Source organism: Terrapene carolina, unplaced genomic scaffold (assembly GCF_002925995.2).
Source record: "Terrapene carolina triunguis isolate 2854851 unplaced genomic scaffold, T_m_triunguis-2.0 Scaffold111, whole genome shotgun sequence".
Lineage (NCBI taxonomy): Eukaryota > Metazoa > Chordata > Testudines > Emydidae > Terrapene > Terrapene triunguis.
Window position 1 is genome coordinate 5,367,410 of NW_020664462.1, and position 15,495 is coordinate 5,382,904.

General features: G+C 49.9%; 1 protein-coding gene across 1 annotated transcript in view; it reads left to right on the plus strand.

Moving 5' to 3' along the window:
* Positions 1–15,495, plus strand: part of OBSCN (obscurin, cytoskeletal calmodulin and titin-interacting RhoGEF) — a 304,900-nt gene that overhangs the window by 38,981 nt on the left and 250,424 nt on the right. The window contains 3 exon segments of the mRNA XM_029911618.1: positions 1,300–1,560; positions 14,038–14,340; positions 15,176–15,442. Of these exon segments, the coding sequence (XP_029767478.1) occupies positions 1,300–1,560; positions 14,038–14,340; positions 15,176–15,442 (831 nt within the window).

Here is a 15,495-nt window from a genome sequence, read left to right on the forward strand (position 1 = left end):
ATCGCTCCAGCCATGGGGGTTCTGATGCTTTCTTTTAGAGATGGTTCCAGGTCTAAGATGATCTTATTCATAAGACTGTTTTCCTGATGTCCCACCCAAATTTACCTGGGATCAGTTTCATCCATAACTTTCAGTTTTTCCTTGCAAGTCATGAACATTTCGAAGTTACAGGAAAGTAAAAGACCAGGAATAAGTGAGTTTGACCCAATGTAAATTGCTTGGTCTGTTCTGATAATATCTGAGGTTCTTAAAGTTATTTCCTGTTAGATCAGGTGAGTGGCATATACAGGCCATCAATTATGCCAGGCATTAGACAAATTTAGTGGAGAACTGTAGAGATCTATCTGCTTTCTAAGGGCACGTCTTCACTACCCGCCGATCCGGCGGGTAGCAATCGGTCTATCGGGGATCGACTTACCGCGTCTAGTGAAGACCCGATAAAATCGATCCCTGATGGCTCTACCGTCGACTCCGGAAATCCACCGCGGCAAGAGGCGGTAGCGGAGTCGACGGCGGCGCGGCAGCGGTCGACTTGCCGCCGTCCTCACAGCCAGGTAAGTCGACCTAAAATACGCCACTTCAGCTACGCTATTCACGTAGCTGAAGCTGCGTATTTTAGGTCGACCCCCCGCTGTAGTGTAGACCTAGCCTAAGACACAAGCTTCCTTTGTGGACTCATAGCAGTTGCAGATCATCAGATCCATCCTTTGCAAGGGCAACCTATACTATCTATTGCCCCAATAGAAGACATATCAAATATTAACCGGAGAGGGAGATTTTCACCTTTTCATAGCTTTGTAGATTTTAAGGATAGGAGACACCATTACACCGGGTGGTGGTGGTGGGGGAGGAAAAGAGCTATTTAACCTAAAGGACAATGTTGGCACAAGAACAAATGGGAATAAATTGGCCATTACTACATTTAGGCTGGAAATTAGAACCATCAGAGGTCTGAGGTTTTGCAACAGCCTCACAATAGGAGGAGTGGGGGCAAACCAGCTAACTAATTTTAAGATGGAGCTTGGTAAATTTTATCAGTGGGATTATAGGATAGGGTTGCCTGCAATAACAGGGGAGTGGAATTGATGACCTAGGAAGTCCCTTTCGAGCCTATGTTCCTGTCTAGACTGACCTCCTGCATAACACGGGCCATAGAACCTCACTCAATTATTCCTATATAACAAACCCGTATGTTGTGATTGAGTTAGAGCTTTTGGCACTGTTTTGATCTAGCTGATCTGGGTACCGCAGTTTTCTGCGTCTGCTGTATTATGACTGTAGGAGTTTTCTTTCATACAGGGAACATCATTAAAAAACTGCCACGGAAGACTGCGGTCCCCATAAACGACACAGCCATATTCTGCGTGGAGCTGGACAATGAGTGCCAGAACATCCGCTGGCTGAAGAATATGGAAGAAATGAAGCCCAATGACCGAATCACCATCACCTCATCCGGCAAGCAACATACGCTGATTATCCGGGAGTGCAAGATGGAAGACGCTGGGGAGATCGCATTCCTGGCTGATGAGTGCCGAACATCTACCCAGTTCACTGTGTCCAGTAAGCTTTCCTTTATTCTATATTACAGCGAGCGTCAGAATATAAGAATGGTCATACTGGGTCAGACCAATGGTCCAATCTAGCTCAGAAGCCTCTCTGACAGTGGCCAATGTCAGATACTTCAGAGGGAGTGAACAGAACAGGGCGATGATTGAGTGATCCATCCCCTGTCATCCAGTCCCAGCTTCTGGCAGTCAGAGCCTTAGGGACACCCAGAGCATGGGGTTGCATCCCTGACTGTCTTGACTAATACCCATTGATGGACCTGTCCTCTATCAACTTATCTAATTCTTTTTGCACCCAGTTATACTTTTGGCCTTCGGGTTTAGTGTGTGTTGTGTGAAGAAGTACTTCCGATTGTTTTTTTTTAAACCTGCTCCCTGCTAATTTCATTGTGTTACCCCTGGTTCTTGTGTTTTGTGAAGGGGTAAATAACTCCTCTTTATTCACATTCTCCTTACGATTCAATAATTGTATCGACCTCTGTCATATCCCCCCTTAGTCGTCTCTTTTCCAAGATGAACTGTCCCAGTCTTTTTAATCTTTTGTCATACCCCTAATCATTATTGTTGCCCTTCTCTGTACCTTTTCCAATTCTAATAGATCTTGTTTGAGATGGGGCGACCAGATCTGGACACAATATTCAAGGTGTGGGCGTACCATGGATTTATATAGTAGAATTACAATATTTACTGCTTTATTATCTATCACTTTCCTAGTGGTTCCTAACATTCTGTTAAGTTTTTTTGACTGCTGCTGCACATTAAGCGGATGTTTTTCAAAGAATTACCCACTCACAAAGATCAAGAATACACTCTCAGTATAATTATTTCCTGCTAGTGCCATGGTAAGCTAGATGCTATACAAAGACAATAGAAGGTCCCATGCCTGTTCCAAAGAGTTTATACCATAAATGTGAACTTTGTTAAATTATGATAATATCAAAATTAGAGAGAACCAAAGTTCCAGGGTGAGAGTGCAGTATATGTGTGTATCTCTGCTGTAACAGTCTGCATTGAGCACAAAATGGCTGTGTGGTGGGGCGGCTGCCCCACACAGGCAGGAGAAGGGTTAAGGCCTTGGAGAGGCTGCACAGAAACCAGCCAATCAGGAAAGGGTTTATTGGGAGAGCCAGTCAGGAGAAGGCTTGCTGGAGCAGCCCATATATAAAGGGCTACTCAGCAGAGCAAGGGGCAGTCTCTTCTTGGAGGGAAAGGGGAAGGACTGTCTGCCAAGGAGCACCGGAGATACTGCAGTGCTGGGCAGGGTAGCAGAGTAATAGGGGAGCTCTTGACTGACCATGGCCAGACTGAGGCCCTGATGTAAGGGCGGAGAAGGTGCTAGGGCTACGGAGGAAGTGGCTCAGGGAAAGTGGGCAGCGGGAATAGGAGGAGGGGCAGTAAGTGGCTGCCAGCTGCAGGATCCTTGGGCCGGGGGCCGGGGTGGGGGGCGGGCCGGGGACCCCCCCCCCCCCCCCCCGTTTGCCCCTACGTGCCAATGAGGAGAGGGACCTAAATCCAGACTGCAGTTTGTCCCTGAAGCCAGGGGCTAGACTAGGGTTACCATATCTGAACTTTGAAAAAAGAGGACACTGGGAGGGGGGGGGGGTGGTAGCCCCGCCCCCTAGCCACTCCCTCCCACTTCCCACCCCCTGACAGCCCCCCCAGAACCCCCGATCCATCTAACCCCCCCTGCTCCCTGTCCCTGACTGTCCCAACCCCTCTCCACACCCCTGCCCCCCTGACAGCCCCCCCAGAACTCCCAACCCATCTAACCCCTCCTCCCTGTCCCCTGTCCTCTGACTGCCCCCCTTCTCCAACTCCCCGGCCCCCTTACCGTGCCGCTCAGCTTAGAGGAGGTGTCTGGCTCCGCGCCCCAAGGAGCGCCCCACCCCGGCCAAGCGCTGCCGAGCGGGGTGCTGAAGCTGTGGAGGAGGGGGGGAAGCAGAGGAGGGGCTCTGGCCGCCGCTGCCAGTCCCGCTGCCGTGTTCCCTCACAGGCGCACAGCCCCGCCCGCCCAGCGCTGCCGGGCGGTGTGCTAAGGCTGCAGGGGATGGCGGGGGGAGCCGGGAAGGGGCTTTGGCTGCCGAGGCCCCAATGCGAGCGGCGCTCGGCCGCCCTGTCAGCCGCTTTTCGGTCGATAAATAGCCGACCGGGGGGAAATCCCGGACATTTTTAGATTTTTAGAAATCCCCCCCCGGACGGCTATTTAAAGAGTGAAAAGCTGGACATGTCCGGGGAAACCCGGACGTATGGTAGCCCTAGGCTAGACTAGAGACTGCAGTTGGCCGCTGAGGCAAGTGGAGGGACTGAGGACCGCCTGTTCCCCAAAATGAGGGAGACAGTGGGCTGGGGCAAAGCAGGAGGGCCATGTCCTGAAGAGGACACTGCGGTCCAGGAGCGACACCTGGGTCCAGGTGGTGGAGACGGTGGAGGAAGTGGAAGTAATGGCGAGCGAGACACCGCTAGTAAAGGGCGTCCTGGTGGTCCAAGAGAGCTATTTCCCAGCACGACCAGCAGGAGGCGCTGCGGCCGTGGGTCTGCACCGCTACAGGCAGTGATTCAGAACTAGGGCAGGGGACTTCTCTCCATTTAAAGATCCAGTACACAGATAGCAATTCACACAGGCAACCTACAGTGCCTTTGTTTGTGTTCATTGTTTACAGAGCGCTGTAAATGTGCCAAGTGCTTTAAAAACTCTATTCCCCAAATGCTTAGGTGGTTCTCTGAGTGGTGTCTGCCCTGTGGGACTGACACCTCCTGGCTACTGAATCTTCTAGAGGTCAGTGCCCATTGGGGTTGCTTGTTCCTCTGTCCTTCTCCCCTGCAGAGAAGGTATAAAAGGAATGGGGGGGAGGGGAGTGGCCTGGAGCCTCTAAAGAAGTGGGGAAGGTGGGCAGGGAGTGTGAATATGCAAAGGTGATGCTCTCTGAGAACAGCTCCAGGTGAGTAGAGCTGGGCGGAGAATGTTTCCTGGGGGAGTTCAAGATTTCAAAATTAGTTTTTGTTCCAATTTGGAATAAAACCTGAAAATTTGAGGTTGGTTTTAAAGAGGGATTTGGAGGGGAAAAGGGATGGTGCTTTGTTCTTTCCAAGCAGTTAGCCCTACCTTATCATCTCCACTTACACACAATTCTCTACAGAGAAGTATTAAAAAAGTTGGGAAGTTCAGACTCTAGTTGTGGAATTAGACAGTCACCCATTCCCATTATCACTGATGGCATGTCATTCATTAAACACCCAAGCAGAGCTGCTGGAACAATTTGTTTAGTCGGACTGCTGAGAGCCATTGAACCAAACAGGATCAGTCCCATCATTAGCACTGTAACAGTTACTGAGCTGTTTATCAGTATCTGGCAAAGCACGCAATATCACATGACCTGCAAGCAAAATCTTATTGTAATGATTGACTCCGGTGTTCACATTATTAAATTGTAGCTGCTTAACCATGGAGATGAAAACTTTTAAGAAGCTGCCCTCCCACAAGCATATCTCTCGCTATTAAATATTAAGTTAAATATATAACAGTAAGGCCCAACAATCTGATTTCAGTAGCTAGATGTTCTTCTGAACCCAAGATGAATGTTAAAGTAGTAGGAACTTTGACCTAGGTGGTTTGATCGTCAATAACCCAATGGGTAGTGTGACAGTGTATCATATAACACTGGAATATATATTTATGTAACTAAGGAAGAAGAGTGGATCATGCCAAGGTTTCCTATTTTTACACTTCATGTGCTACCATGCTTAAGTGTTCCGTTAGAAAAGTGCCATGTTAGCTACTTGAAAATCCCATGGACTGTGTTCACATCTTTTTCACTGAGCCATACTGGGGTAGTGTTGGCTGGTTTATTAGCTGTGACAGACCCAGACCAGTGGGGTACAGGAGTCTGGTAGAGGGCAAATATACTGGTCACTGGATGAGTAGTTTTCTGTTCCCTGAGTGAGCAGAGCAGGGGCTGCACTAGAGTAATCAGGAACCTGCTAGAACCAGTTAAGGCAGGCAGGCTAATTAGGACACCTGGAGCCAATTAAGAAGAAGCTGCTAGAATCAATTAAGGCAGGCTAATCAGGGCACCTGGGTTTTAAAAGGAGCTCACTTCAGTTTGTGGTGGGAGTGTGAGGAGCTGGGAGCAAGAGGCGCAAGGAGCTGAGAGTGAGAGGGTGTGCTGCTGGAGGACTGAGGAGCACAAGCATTATCAGACACCAGGAGGAAGGTCCGGTGGTGAGAATAAGGAAGGTGTTTGGAGGAGGCCATGGGGAAGTAGCCCAGGGAGTTGTAGCTGTCATGCAGCTGTTACAGGAGGCACTATAGACAGCTGCAGTCCACAGGGCCCTGGGCTGGAACCCGGAGTAGAGGGCGGGCCCGGGTTCCCCCCAAACCTCCCAATTGACCTGGACTGTGGGTTCTCCCAGAGGGGAAGGTCTCTGGGCTGTTCCCCAACCCACATGGTGAATCTCTGAGGCAAGAAAATCTGCCAATAAGCGCAGGACCCACCAAGATAGAGGAGGAACTTTGTCACACTGGTGTCAGGAGTGGGATCTTGGGGTGCACAGCGCGGCGGAAGAAGGAGGGTGATTTAAACAAAAAACAAACAAAAAAGGGAGAGGGTTTATTTTTTTTCACCACAATGGATGACGTAGTGCGGGCACTGATACAAGCTACGGCGGCGCAGCAGGAGGCTACCCGTGTCCAGGCAGCCGCCCAATAGGAGGCAGTGCGGCTGCAGCAAGAGACTAATCGCCTGCTGATGACCGAGCTATGTTGCGGGAACTAGTAAACCAGGTAAAGTCCCTTACAGAGCTGAATCGCGGCCATGATGGAACGCGGCTCATACGGGCCAGCCATTGGCTGCAGAAAATGTCACGGGAGAATGATGTAGAGGCATACCTTCTGGCCTTTGAGAGGACAGCCCTACAGGAGGCCTGGCCTCGAAATCAGTGGTCTGGCATCCTTGCCCCATTCCTGTGTGGGGAGGCCCAGAAAGCCTACCATGATCTGCCTGAAGAGGCTGCGGCAGACTACCCCCAGCTGAAAGCAGAGATCCTGGCCAGATCTGGGGTAACGACAGCAGTGCGGGCCCAGCAGTATCACGGTGGGAGGTACCAGGAAGACAAAACCCCGCGGTCCCAATTGTATGACCTCATCCATCTCGCACGAAAGTGGTTGCAAACAGAGTCCCAGAGTCCGGAAGAGATACTAGAGGTTCTGGTCATCGACCGATACATGAGGGGACTACCGCCAGACCTTCGTGCCTGGGTAAGCCAGAACGAACCCTCCACCTATGACGAGGTTGTCGCCCTGGTAGAGAGGCGAAGGACAGCGAGGGAGCTGACCCGACCAGTTAAGGAAGAGGCACCCCGGGTTAAACTAGCAGCACCAAGCCCTAAAGTTCGGGTGACTGGGCCACCAGGAGGGCCCAGGTGGAAAAAGAGAGAGGCTGAAGGCCCATTAGAGGCCACAAAGAGTCGGAGCACTGAGGGAGAAGAGGATCGTGATGTTAGACTGCCCAAACCAAGAGACCGGGGAACGCCTAGGGCTCCATACAGATGTTATGCCTGCGGGGAGTGGGGACACATAGCTGCACAGTGTCCCAATGCTGAGGAGCCTATGCAGTGTAACCTGGGGAACTGGGCAGATCCATGCTCCCTAATCCACCTTGTGGGGGTCTCACTAACCCCACATATGTATACCAGACCAGTGAAACTAAATGGGGTAGGGACCACGGCACTGGTTGATTCGGGGAGTGCTATCACGCTTATCTCAGGGAAGCTCGTGAAGCGTAGTCAGCTGCTGCAGGCTAAATGTACGGGGATAACATGTGTCCATGGGACAGTTAGTTACTACCCCACCATCCCAGTAAAAATCGAGATCCAAGGGAACACTACTGAGGTAGCAGCAGGTGTAGTCCCTAAACTCCCATTCCCGGTGCTCATAGGGAGGGACTTCCCAGGGTTTGGAAACTTACTCCCAGTAGGGGGATTGGAGAAAGATGGGGACCCTAAAATTGATGAGGCATCCACAGCAGACTGTCAACCCCCAATCTTCTCTGAAATATCCCCAGATTTGTTCTCCACTCCCAGACAGGGTAGAAAGACAAAAAGGGAAAGAAGGGCAGCTAAGGCCTTGGGAACCCGAATACTGACCCAAAGCCAGAGGGTCGCTCTTGTAGGTAGGCGGACCCGCGCAGCTGAAAAGGAGGCCACGCAGGAGGGAGAAGCACCTGAGTCTGACCCCCACCCTAATGCTTCTGAACCAGTAGAGGCAACAGAGACTGGGCCCCTAGATCTTGGGCAGATTAGCCTCGGGAGAGGAAATTTTGGACGGGACCAGGTAGAAGACCCAAGGTATGACAACATTAGGAAGGAGGTGACTGAAATAGATGGGGTCCCCGTGGAAGGGAAAACCCAGGGACCAGGACCCTACTTCATAATGAAGAAGGATCTCTTATACCGGGTTGCACCAGTACAGGAGCAGAAGGTACAGCAGATCCTAGTACCTCAAAAACACCAGAACGCTGTATTAAGTCTTGCTCATAGTCATCTTTTTGGGGGGCATTTGGGGGTAGAGAAGACCCTGGCACGAGTCCTACGACGGTTGTTCTGGCCCGGAGTACATGAAGAAGTGCGGAGGTACTGTGCCTCCTGCCCGGAGTGTCAGCTGCACAGTCCCCGTCCCCACTTGAGGGCACCTTTAGTACTCCTTCCCATCATAGAGGTCCCCTTCAAGCGAATAGCCATGGACCTAGTGAGACCCCTGGAGAAGACGGCTCGGGGCCACCAATATATACTTGTTGTTTTGGACTATGCTACTCGCTACCCAGAAGCCGTCCCCCTGCGGAACATGGCCTCTAAAACTATAGCCAAAGAGCTGGTGGGGATCTTTGCCCGAATGGGGCTACCGAAGGAGATATTAACCGACCAAGGAACCCCATTTATGTCAAAGCTAATGAAGGATCTCTGTACGCTGCTCCATATACATACCCTGAGAACTTCGGTCTACCATCCGCAGACTGATGGGTTGGTAGAAAGGTTTAACCGAACCCTCAAGGCTATGATAAGGAAGGTGGTAAGTTGGGATGGGAAGGATTGGGACACCCTACTACCCTACCTTATGTTCGCTATCCAGGAGGTACCACAGGCCTCAACTGGGTTTTCCCCCTTCGAGTTATTATACGGGCGTCACCCCCGTGGCATACTAGATATCGCCAAAGAGATCTGGGAAGAGGAACCCAATGAGGGGAGAAATATAATAGAGCATGTAATGCAGATACGAGACCGGATAGCCCGGGTTACCCCTATTGTACAGGAACGTTTGGAGAAGGCACAGGAGGCCCAGTGAACCCATTACAATCGCCAGGCAAAAGTGCGACAGTTCCAACCAGGGGATCGGGTTATGGTGTTGGTACCCACGGCAGAAAGCAAGCTTCTGGCCCAATGGCAGGGGCCCTATGAGGTGGTTGAACCCATGGGGGAAGTAACCTACAAGGTGCGGCAGCCAGGACGCAGAAAACAAGAACAGATTTATCACGTTAACCTTCTGAAACCCTGGCATGCACAAGAGGCATGCACAACGGTCCAAAAAGACCTAACCCAGGAAAACAAGCCTTCCAAACAGGTGAGAGTGTCTCCCAATTTAACACCAGACCAGAAGAATGAGGTGTCTGAGATGATCTTCCGGAACCAAGATGTGTTCTCGACAAAACCGGGTCGAACAACTGAGACATATCACCACATTGTCACGAACCCTGGGGCCAGAGTAACAATGAGGCCCTATCGGGTGCCAGCGGCAAAAAGGGAGGAAATACAAGCGGAAGTAAAAAAAAAATGCTGGAGTTGGGGATCATTGAAGAATCCCACAGTCGGTGGTCCAGCCCAATCGTGCTGGTGCCCAAACCTGATGGCACCACAAGATTTTGCAACGACTTCCAGCGACTAAATGAAGTATCCCAGTTCGACGCGTACCCCATACCTCGCATAGATGAGCTAGTGGACCGTCTGGGTAATGCCCGGTACTTGACTACCCTAGACTTGACAAAGGGGTACTGGCAGATTCCCCTTGCAGAAGACACAAAGGAAAAGACTGCGTTCTCTACACCAGAAGGTCTTTTTCAATATACTGTCCTCCCTTTTGGACTACATGGGGCCCCAGCTACCTTCCAGCGCCTCATGGACAAGCTATTACGCCCGCATAACAGTTATGCTGCTGCCTACTTGGATGATGTGGTCATTCATACCCCAGACTGGGAAACCCACCTGGAGAAGGTGGAGGCAGTCCTCGATACCTTCAGGCGAGCTGGCCTTACAGCAAACCCTGCCAAGTGCGCTGTAGGGCTTACAGAGGCCAAATATCTTGGCTACATTGTGGGAAAAGGTCTGGTAAAACCCCAAGTGAACAAGTTAGAGGCCATCCAAAATTGGCCCCGACCTAGTCGCAAGAAACAAGTCCGGGCGTTCCTAGGTGTGGTGGGGTATTTCCGACGATTTATCCCCCGCTTTGCCACAAGGGCAAGCCCCCTGACAGACCTAGTGAAAGCCCGTGGACCTGATCTGGTGAGATGGTCTGACGCAGCAGAGGAAGAATTCACAGACCTACAGACTGCCCTCTGCAGTAACCCCGTACTGATAGCCCCTGATTTCACCAAGGAGTTTATCCTGCAGACGGATGCATCAGAAGTAGGGTTGGGGGCCGTTCTATCACAGATGGTCGGGGAGGAGGAACACCCAATTCTATACCTCAGTCGGAAACTCCTTCCAAGGGAACAAAAATATGCAGTGGTGGAGAGAGAATGCCTCGCTGTAAAATGGGCCATGGAAACATTGCGCTACTACCTGCTCGGGCGCAGATTTGTCCTCGTGACAGACCATGCCCCTCTTCAATGGATGCAGCGGAACAAGGAGAAGAACACAAGGGTGACCAGATGGTTCTTATCCCTCCAACCATTCCAGTTCCGTGTGCAACACAGAGCAGGGAGCCGTCATGGCAACGCTGATGGCTTGTCACGTGTGCACTGTCTGGCGTCCCAAGCTGCCCAACCCCTTGGCGTTGAGCAGGGGGGAGGGATATGTGACAGACCCAGACCAGTGGGGTATAGGAGTCTGGTAGAGAGCAAATATACTGGTCACTGGATGAGTAGTTTTCTGTTCCCTGAGTGACCAGAGCAGGGGCTGCACTAGAGTAATCAGGAACCTGCTAGAACCAGTTAAGGCAGACAGGCTAATTAGGACACCTGGAGCCAATTAAGAAGAAGCTTCTAGAATCAATTAATCAGGGCACCTGGGTTTTAAAAAGGAGCTCACTTCAGTTTGTGGTGCGAGTGTGAGGAGCTGGGAGCAAGAGGCGCAAGGAGCTGAGAGTGAGAGGGTGTGCTGCTGGAGGACTGAGGAGCACAAGCGTTATCAGACACCAGGAGGAAGGTCCTGTGGTGAGAATAAGGAAGGTGTTTGGAGGAGGCCATGGGGAAGTAGCCCAGGGAGTTGTAGTGTCATGCAGCTGTTACAGGAGGCACTATAGACAGCTGCAGTCCACAGGGCCCTGGGCTGGAACCCAGAGTAGAGGGTGGGCCCGGGTTCCCCCCAAACCTCCCAATTGACCTGGACTGTGGGTTCTCCCAGAGGGGAAGGTCTCTGGGTTGTTCCCCAACCCACATGGTGAATCTCTGAGGCAAGAAAATCCGCCAATAAGCGCAGGACCCACCAAGATAGAGGAGGAACTTTGTCACATAGCCCTCATTAAAAGAAGAATGCACCTCTCTCATTCTCCAAGGTTTGTGCTTTAAAAAATCGTATTATTATTACACTCAATTTATGGATGGTAAACAGAGGCACAAGGTAGAAGTGCAATGTAGGCACAAGATGAGACTTGCCCAGAGTTACTCAGTAAATCAGTGACAGATATGGGAGGGAATCGAACATATCAAACGATGCCGACGCCTGCTCTTACCACTAGGAAATGCTGCCTCTCAGAAGGTATTTAGCCTCTAAAGTAGTGAACAATTTTGATCAGACTTTGGCATTCTCCAGAGACTTCAGGACTTACCCAAGGAAGTTTTAAACATAAGTCTTGGATAACTTACTGTACACAAATAGTTGCAGAAGTAGAAAGCTATGGATGGGATTCCATAGATGGCCTGACAGAGCATCAGAACAAAAACTCAGGCTCCCGGAAAGCTAGGGTCCATTTGGGGGAATTGATTTCATTTCATTTTTTTAGTTCTTCAGGATTATTCCACACACAAGGCTCTGTCTGTCCATACATTACTAAACAAATGTATGGTTTAGAAATCGCAGCGGAAGGCACAAACAGCAAGTAACCAACTCTTGGGAGCTCATGTTACAAAGGGCCATGTGGATGAGGATGCCATGATGTGCGGAGATTGGTATATCATTGGCTGTCAGAGACAGGACAGAGGAAAGGTTCTTAAATGGTATTTCACTTCAGAGCGAGGCCAAGCGTGTGTGACCAGTGACAGACCAGCACAAACACTGTGATCCTAAAGACGCGCCATTATTCATTAATTTTCTCTGTCTCAGGCTTATCTATCCCATCTCTCTAGTGTTAATGTCTGAGGTTGGCCAAATTACAATGAAAGGGCCAGATCCTCGGCTGGCATAAATTGGTACTGAAGTCAGTGGAGCGATGCCAGTTTACATCGGTTGAAAGTCTGGGCCAAATTTTAGTTTTATTATTGAATCAGGTTCTAAGTAAGTAATATTGCTCTGTGCAAGGGAGTGATCAGGCCCTCATCACAGGTTGCTCTATGTGGCATAGATCTCTATTATGCACAGGATAGGGTGACCAGACAGCACATGTGAAAAATCGGGACGGGGGTGGGGAGTAATAGGAGCCTATATAAGAAAAAGGCCCAAAAATCAGGACTGTCCCTATAAAATCAGGACATCTGGTCACCCTAGCACAGGATGCTCTACCACTGCTGTCTGCTGGAGGTGCTGACACACCAGTAACACCAGCAACATTCTGATATTCGCACAAATCACTTCAGGTACGGCTTTTTGGTGGTGTAGCAGCATTGTATATACAAAGGGCAAAATTCTGCTCTTGTTCCAGAGCAATTGTGGGGATGTCGCTGGTGTTACCGTGGATTTACACCCGTGAAGCAGAGAGGGAATTTGAATGCCCTCACGGGGTCATTCTAATTATACTACTGCTTAATACAACAAACTGTCCGTTAAACTACACTGCCCAGAATCTTTACAGGAAGTTGGCTGTCTGTATTTGGCATGGAAAAATTAAGCGTGATGAATTGTGAACAGCAAACTTCAAGGTCTTTAGGTTAGGGAGCTCCCCAAGGCCAACTCCAATGTGTGTACAATATACCGACCATCTCCTTCAGTGAAGGAATCTTCTGGAGTTCCCCAGCGTGCTCAGCAGCCATCTGGTAGTACTGTGCCTACAGCCCACTGTTACTTTAAAGCAGGGCCACCCAGAGTGCGGGGGGGCAAGTGGGGCAATTTGCCCCAGGCCCAGGACCTCACAGGGGCCCCCACAAGAATATAGTATTCTATAGTATTGCGACTTTTTTTATGGAAGGGGCCCCCGAAATTGCTTTGCCCCAGGCCCCCTGAATCCTCTGGGCGGCCCCGCTTTAAAGGGATTGCATAAACGTAGGGAGGGAAGTGCTGGAAGAAGGGTTTGATTTAAGCAATGGTCACACCTTCTGAAGAATCCCAATTAAGATACATCTCACCAGGGTAACAGTGTGTAGTGATACCAAAGAGGTGATCCATTATTCTAGCTGAGCGTTACTGAAATAAAATAAGTTAACCCGGCTCCATCTAAGCCTGTTACCTGGTCAGTATTGGTCTGTGTGTAGGGGTCAATGGTAATTTGTGTACATGTGTGAAAAGGTCAATGGTAGTTTGTGTGTGTCCTTGGGGAATGGAATTAGTGGTGTGTGTTAGGTCTGTCTTATTTTGTGTGTGAGAGAGAAAAGGGGTACAGTCGGTGGACACCAGTGATATTGTGTGTGTGTGTGTGTGTGTGTGTGTGTGTGTAGGGTCCATGATAGTGGAGGTGTGTGGGAAAGCAGACGGTGAAAGATGTGTGTAGTTATAGGGATTATTGGTATTGGGTGTGTGGGTCTAATGGTAGTGTGTGTTAGAGGTGTCAGTTCTTTGGGGGTACTGAGTGCTGTTTTGTGTATGCTGTGTGTGTGGATGGTCAGTAGCGTTGTGTGGGGCTAGTGATCTCCGTGATTGTCTAGGGAGACATTAGCATTGTGTGTATACATGGATGGGGGGATTATACTGTTTGAGGATGTGTTTTTCTTCAAACTCCTTGCTTGTCCATCTCAGATTAAGACTGTTTGAAACAATCCGTGTATTGATGTCATCAGAGGAGTATGAATGCTAATCCGATTCCTGATAGCCCTAGCGTGCAGGGGCCAGCGTGTCTGTCATGCGCTGTGGAGTTTTCATTCCATAATATGGTTCTGTCTGTGTTTTTATCGCACTTCAGCTCCAAGAAAACCCCCCTCTCATCCCCCATCCGACCCCGTGGTGAAAAATAAAACAGAAACCTCAGTGACGCTTGCCTGGTCCCCTCCCAAAATGGAGCAACTCATTCTCATCGATGGCTACCTGGTGGAACGTAAGAAACTGACTGGCTTTACCTGGATGAGATGCCACCAGTCTCACATCCCCGTCCCAGAGTTCACAATGAGCGATCTGGCAGAAGAGGCAGACTACCAGTTCCGAGTGTCTGCAGTCAACAGCTATGGGCAGAGCTCTTACCTAGAGTTCCCAGGAACCCTGCACCTCGGTGAGCCACACAAAGGGATTCAGACCACTCAGTTGACTAACAATATGGCCGTGATCTTGCAAGTCCTTGCCGTGTGCATAGCAAAGCAATGCAAGGTGGCTGCGCTCCAGGACCCGTGCGAGCAGGGCTACGCATTGAGCTCCTGCAAGGTTAAGTGCTAGGTGCAGGGAGCTCTGCATTGAATCTCAAGCCCTTGCTGCCTAGAATGCAGAGCTGTAGCTGAAGAGACATGATCTTAAAGGCACTCTTGAGCAGGTCAGTGAACCAACTAGCTATGTGTTCCTGTCTTGGACCTCAGTCGCGCTGCTCGATGGGGTTTATGTGATGATTGTGCCGTCACACTCATGCAGACAGGATCCGGTTCCCTGGTGCTCCCTGCTCCACTCTGTCATTTTTTAACCTTACAAGTCTATGGAGAAATGTGGGGATTGGGTTTTATTTCTGGGCTGCTGGGTTCTCTGCTAGAGGGTTGCTGTTTGTCTGTGATCTATTGTATTGAGTATTTGTTCGAAGAGATGAGGTGGATCTGATAGGTACCTCTTGCTATTATTTTATGAATCTATGGGCTATGTAAGTAAAATATGCCCAGCATTCTACCTTGCAGGAACAAGCCCTAACTCTGTACCCTAACACCACTGAGCTCCTGCTGTGGAAGTCAAATCCTGCAGCTCTTCCACAGGCAAAATGCCCATTGCCTTCAATGGGTGCAAATGTTGCGGGATTTTGGTCTATTATCTTCAGTTTCCTTTTTCTCCCCCTAAGAGTTCTGAGCATAGTAGGCAACTCTTCACAGTGTCCTCTAGCTTCAGATTTATGTTTTGCTCTTCTCTGACAGAACCAGCATTGGCTGTGAAAACTCCCCTGACAGATGTTGAAGCTACTGCAGGAGGTGATGCTACCTTCATTGTTGACCTCACAACCGATTGTTCTGGCACCTGGTACCTTAAGGGCAAAGCCATACAGAGCAGTGAAATCTACATCATTCGGAGAACCAAAACCACCCACCTCCTCACCATAAAAAACGTCACCAAGAATGACGATGGAGCAGAGGTGAAATTTGTCGCCAAGAATGTTGAAACCAGTACCAAGATGAATGTAAAAGGTAGTTACTTTGATCTCATCCATTTCTTCCTTCAGTCAAGGGAGGCAGGGTGG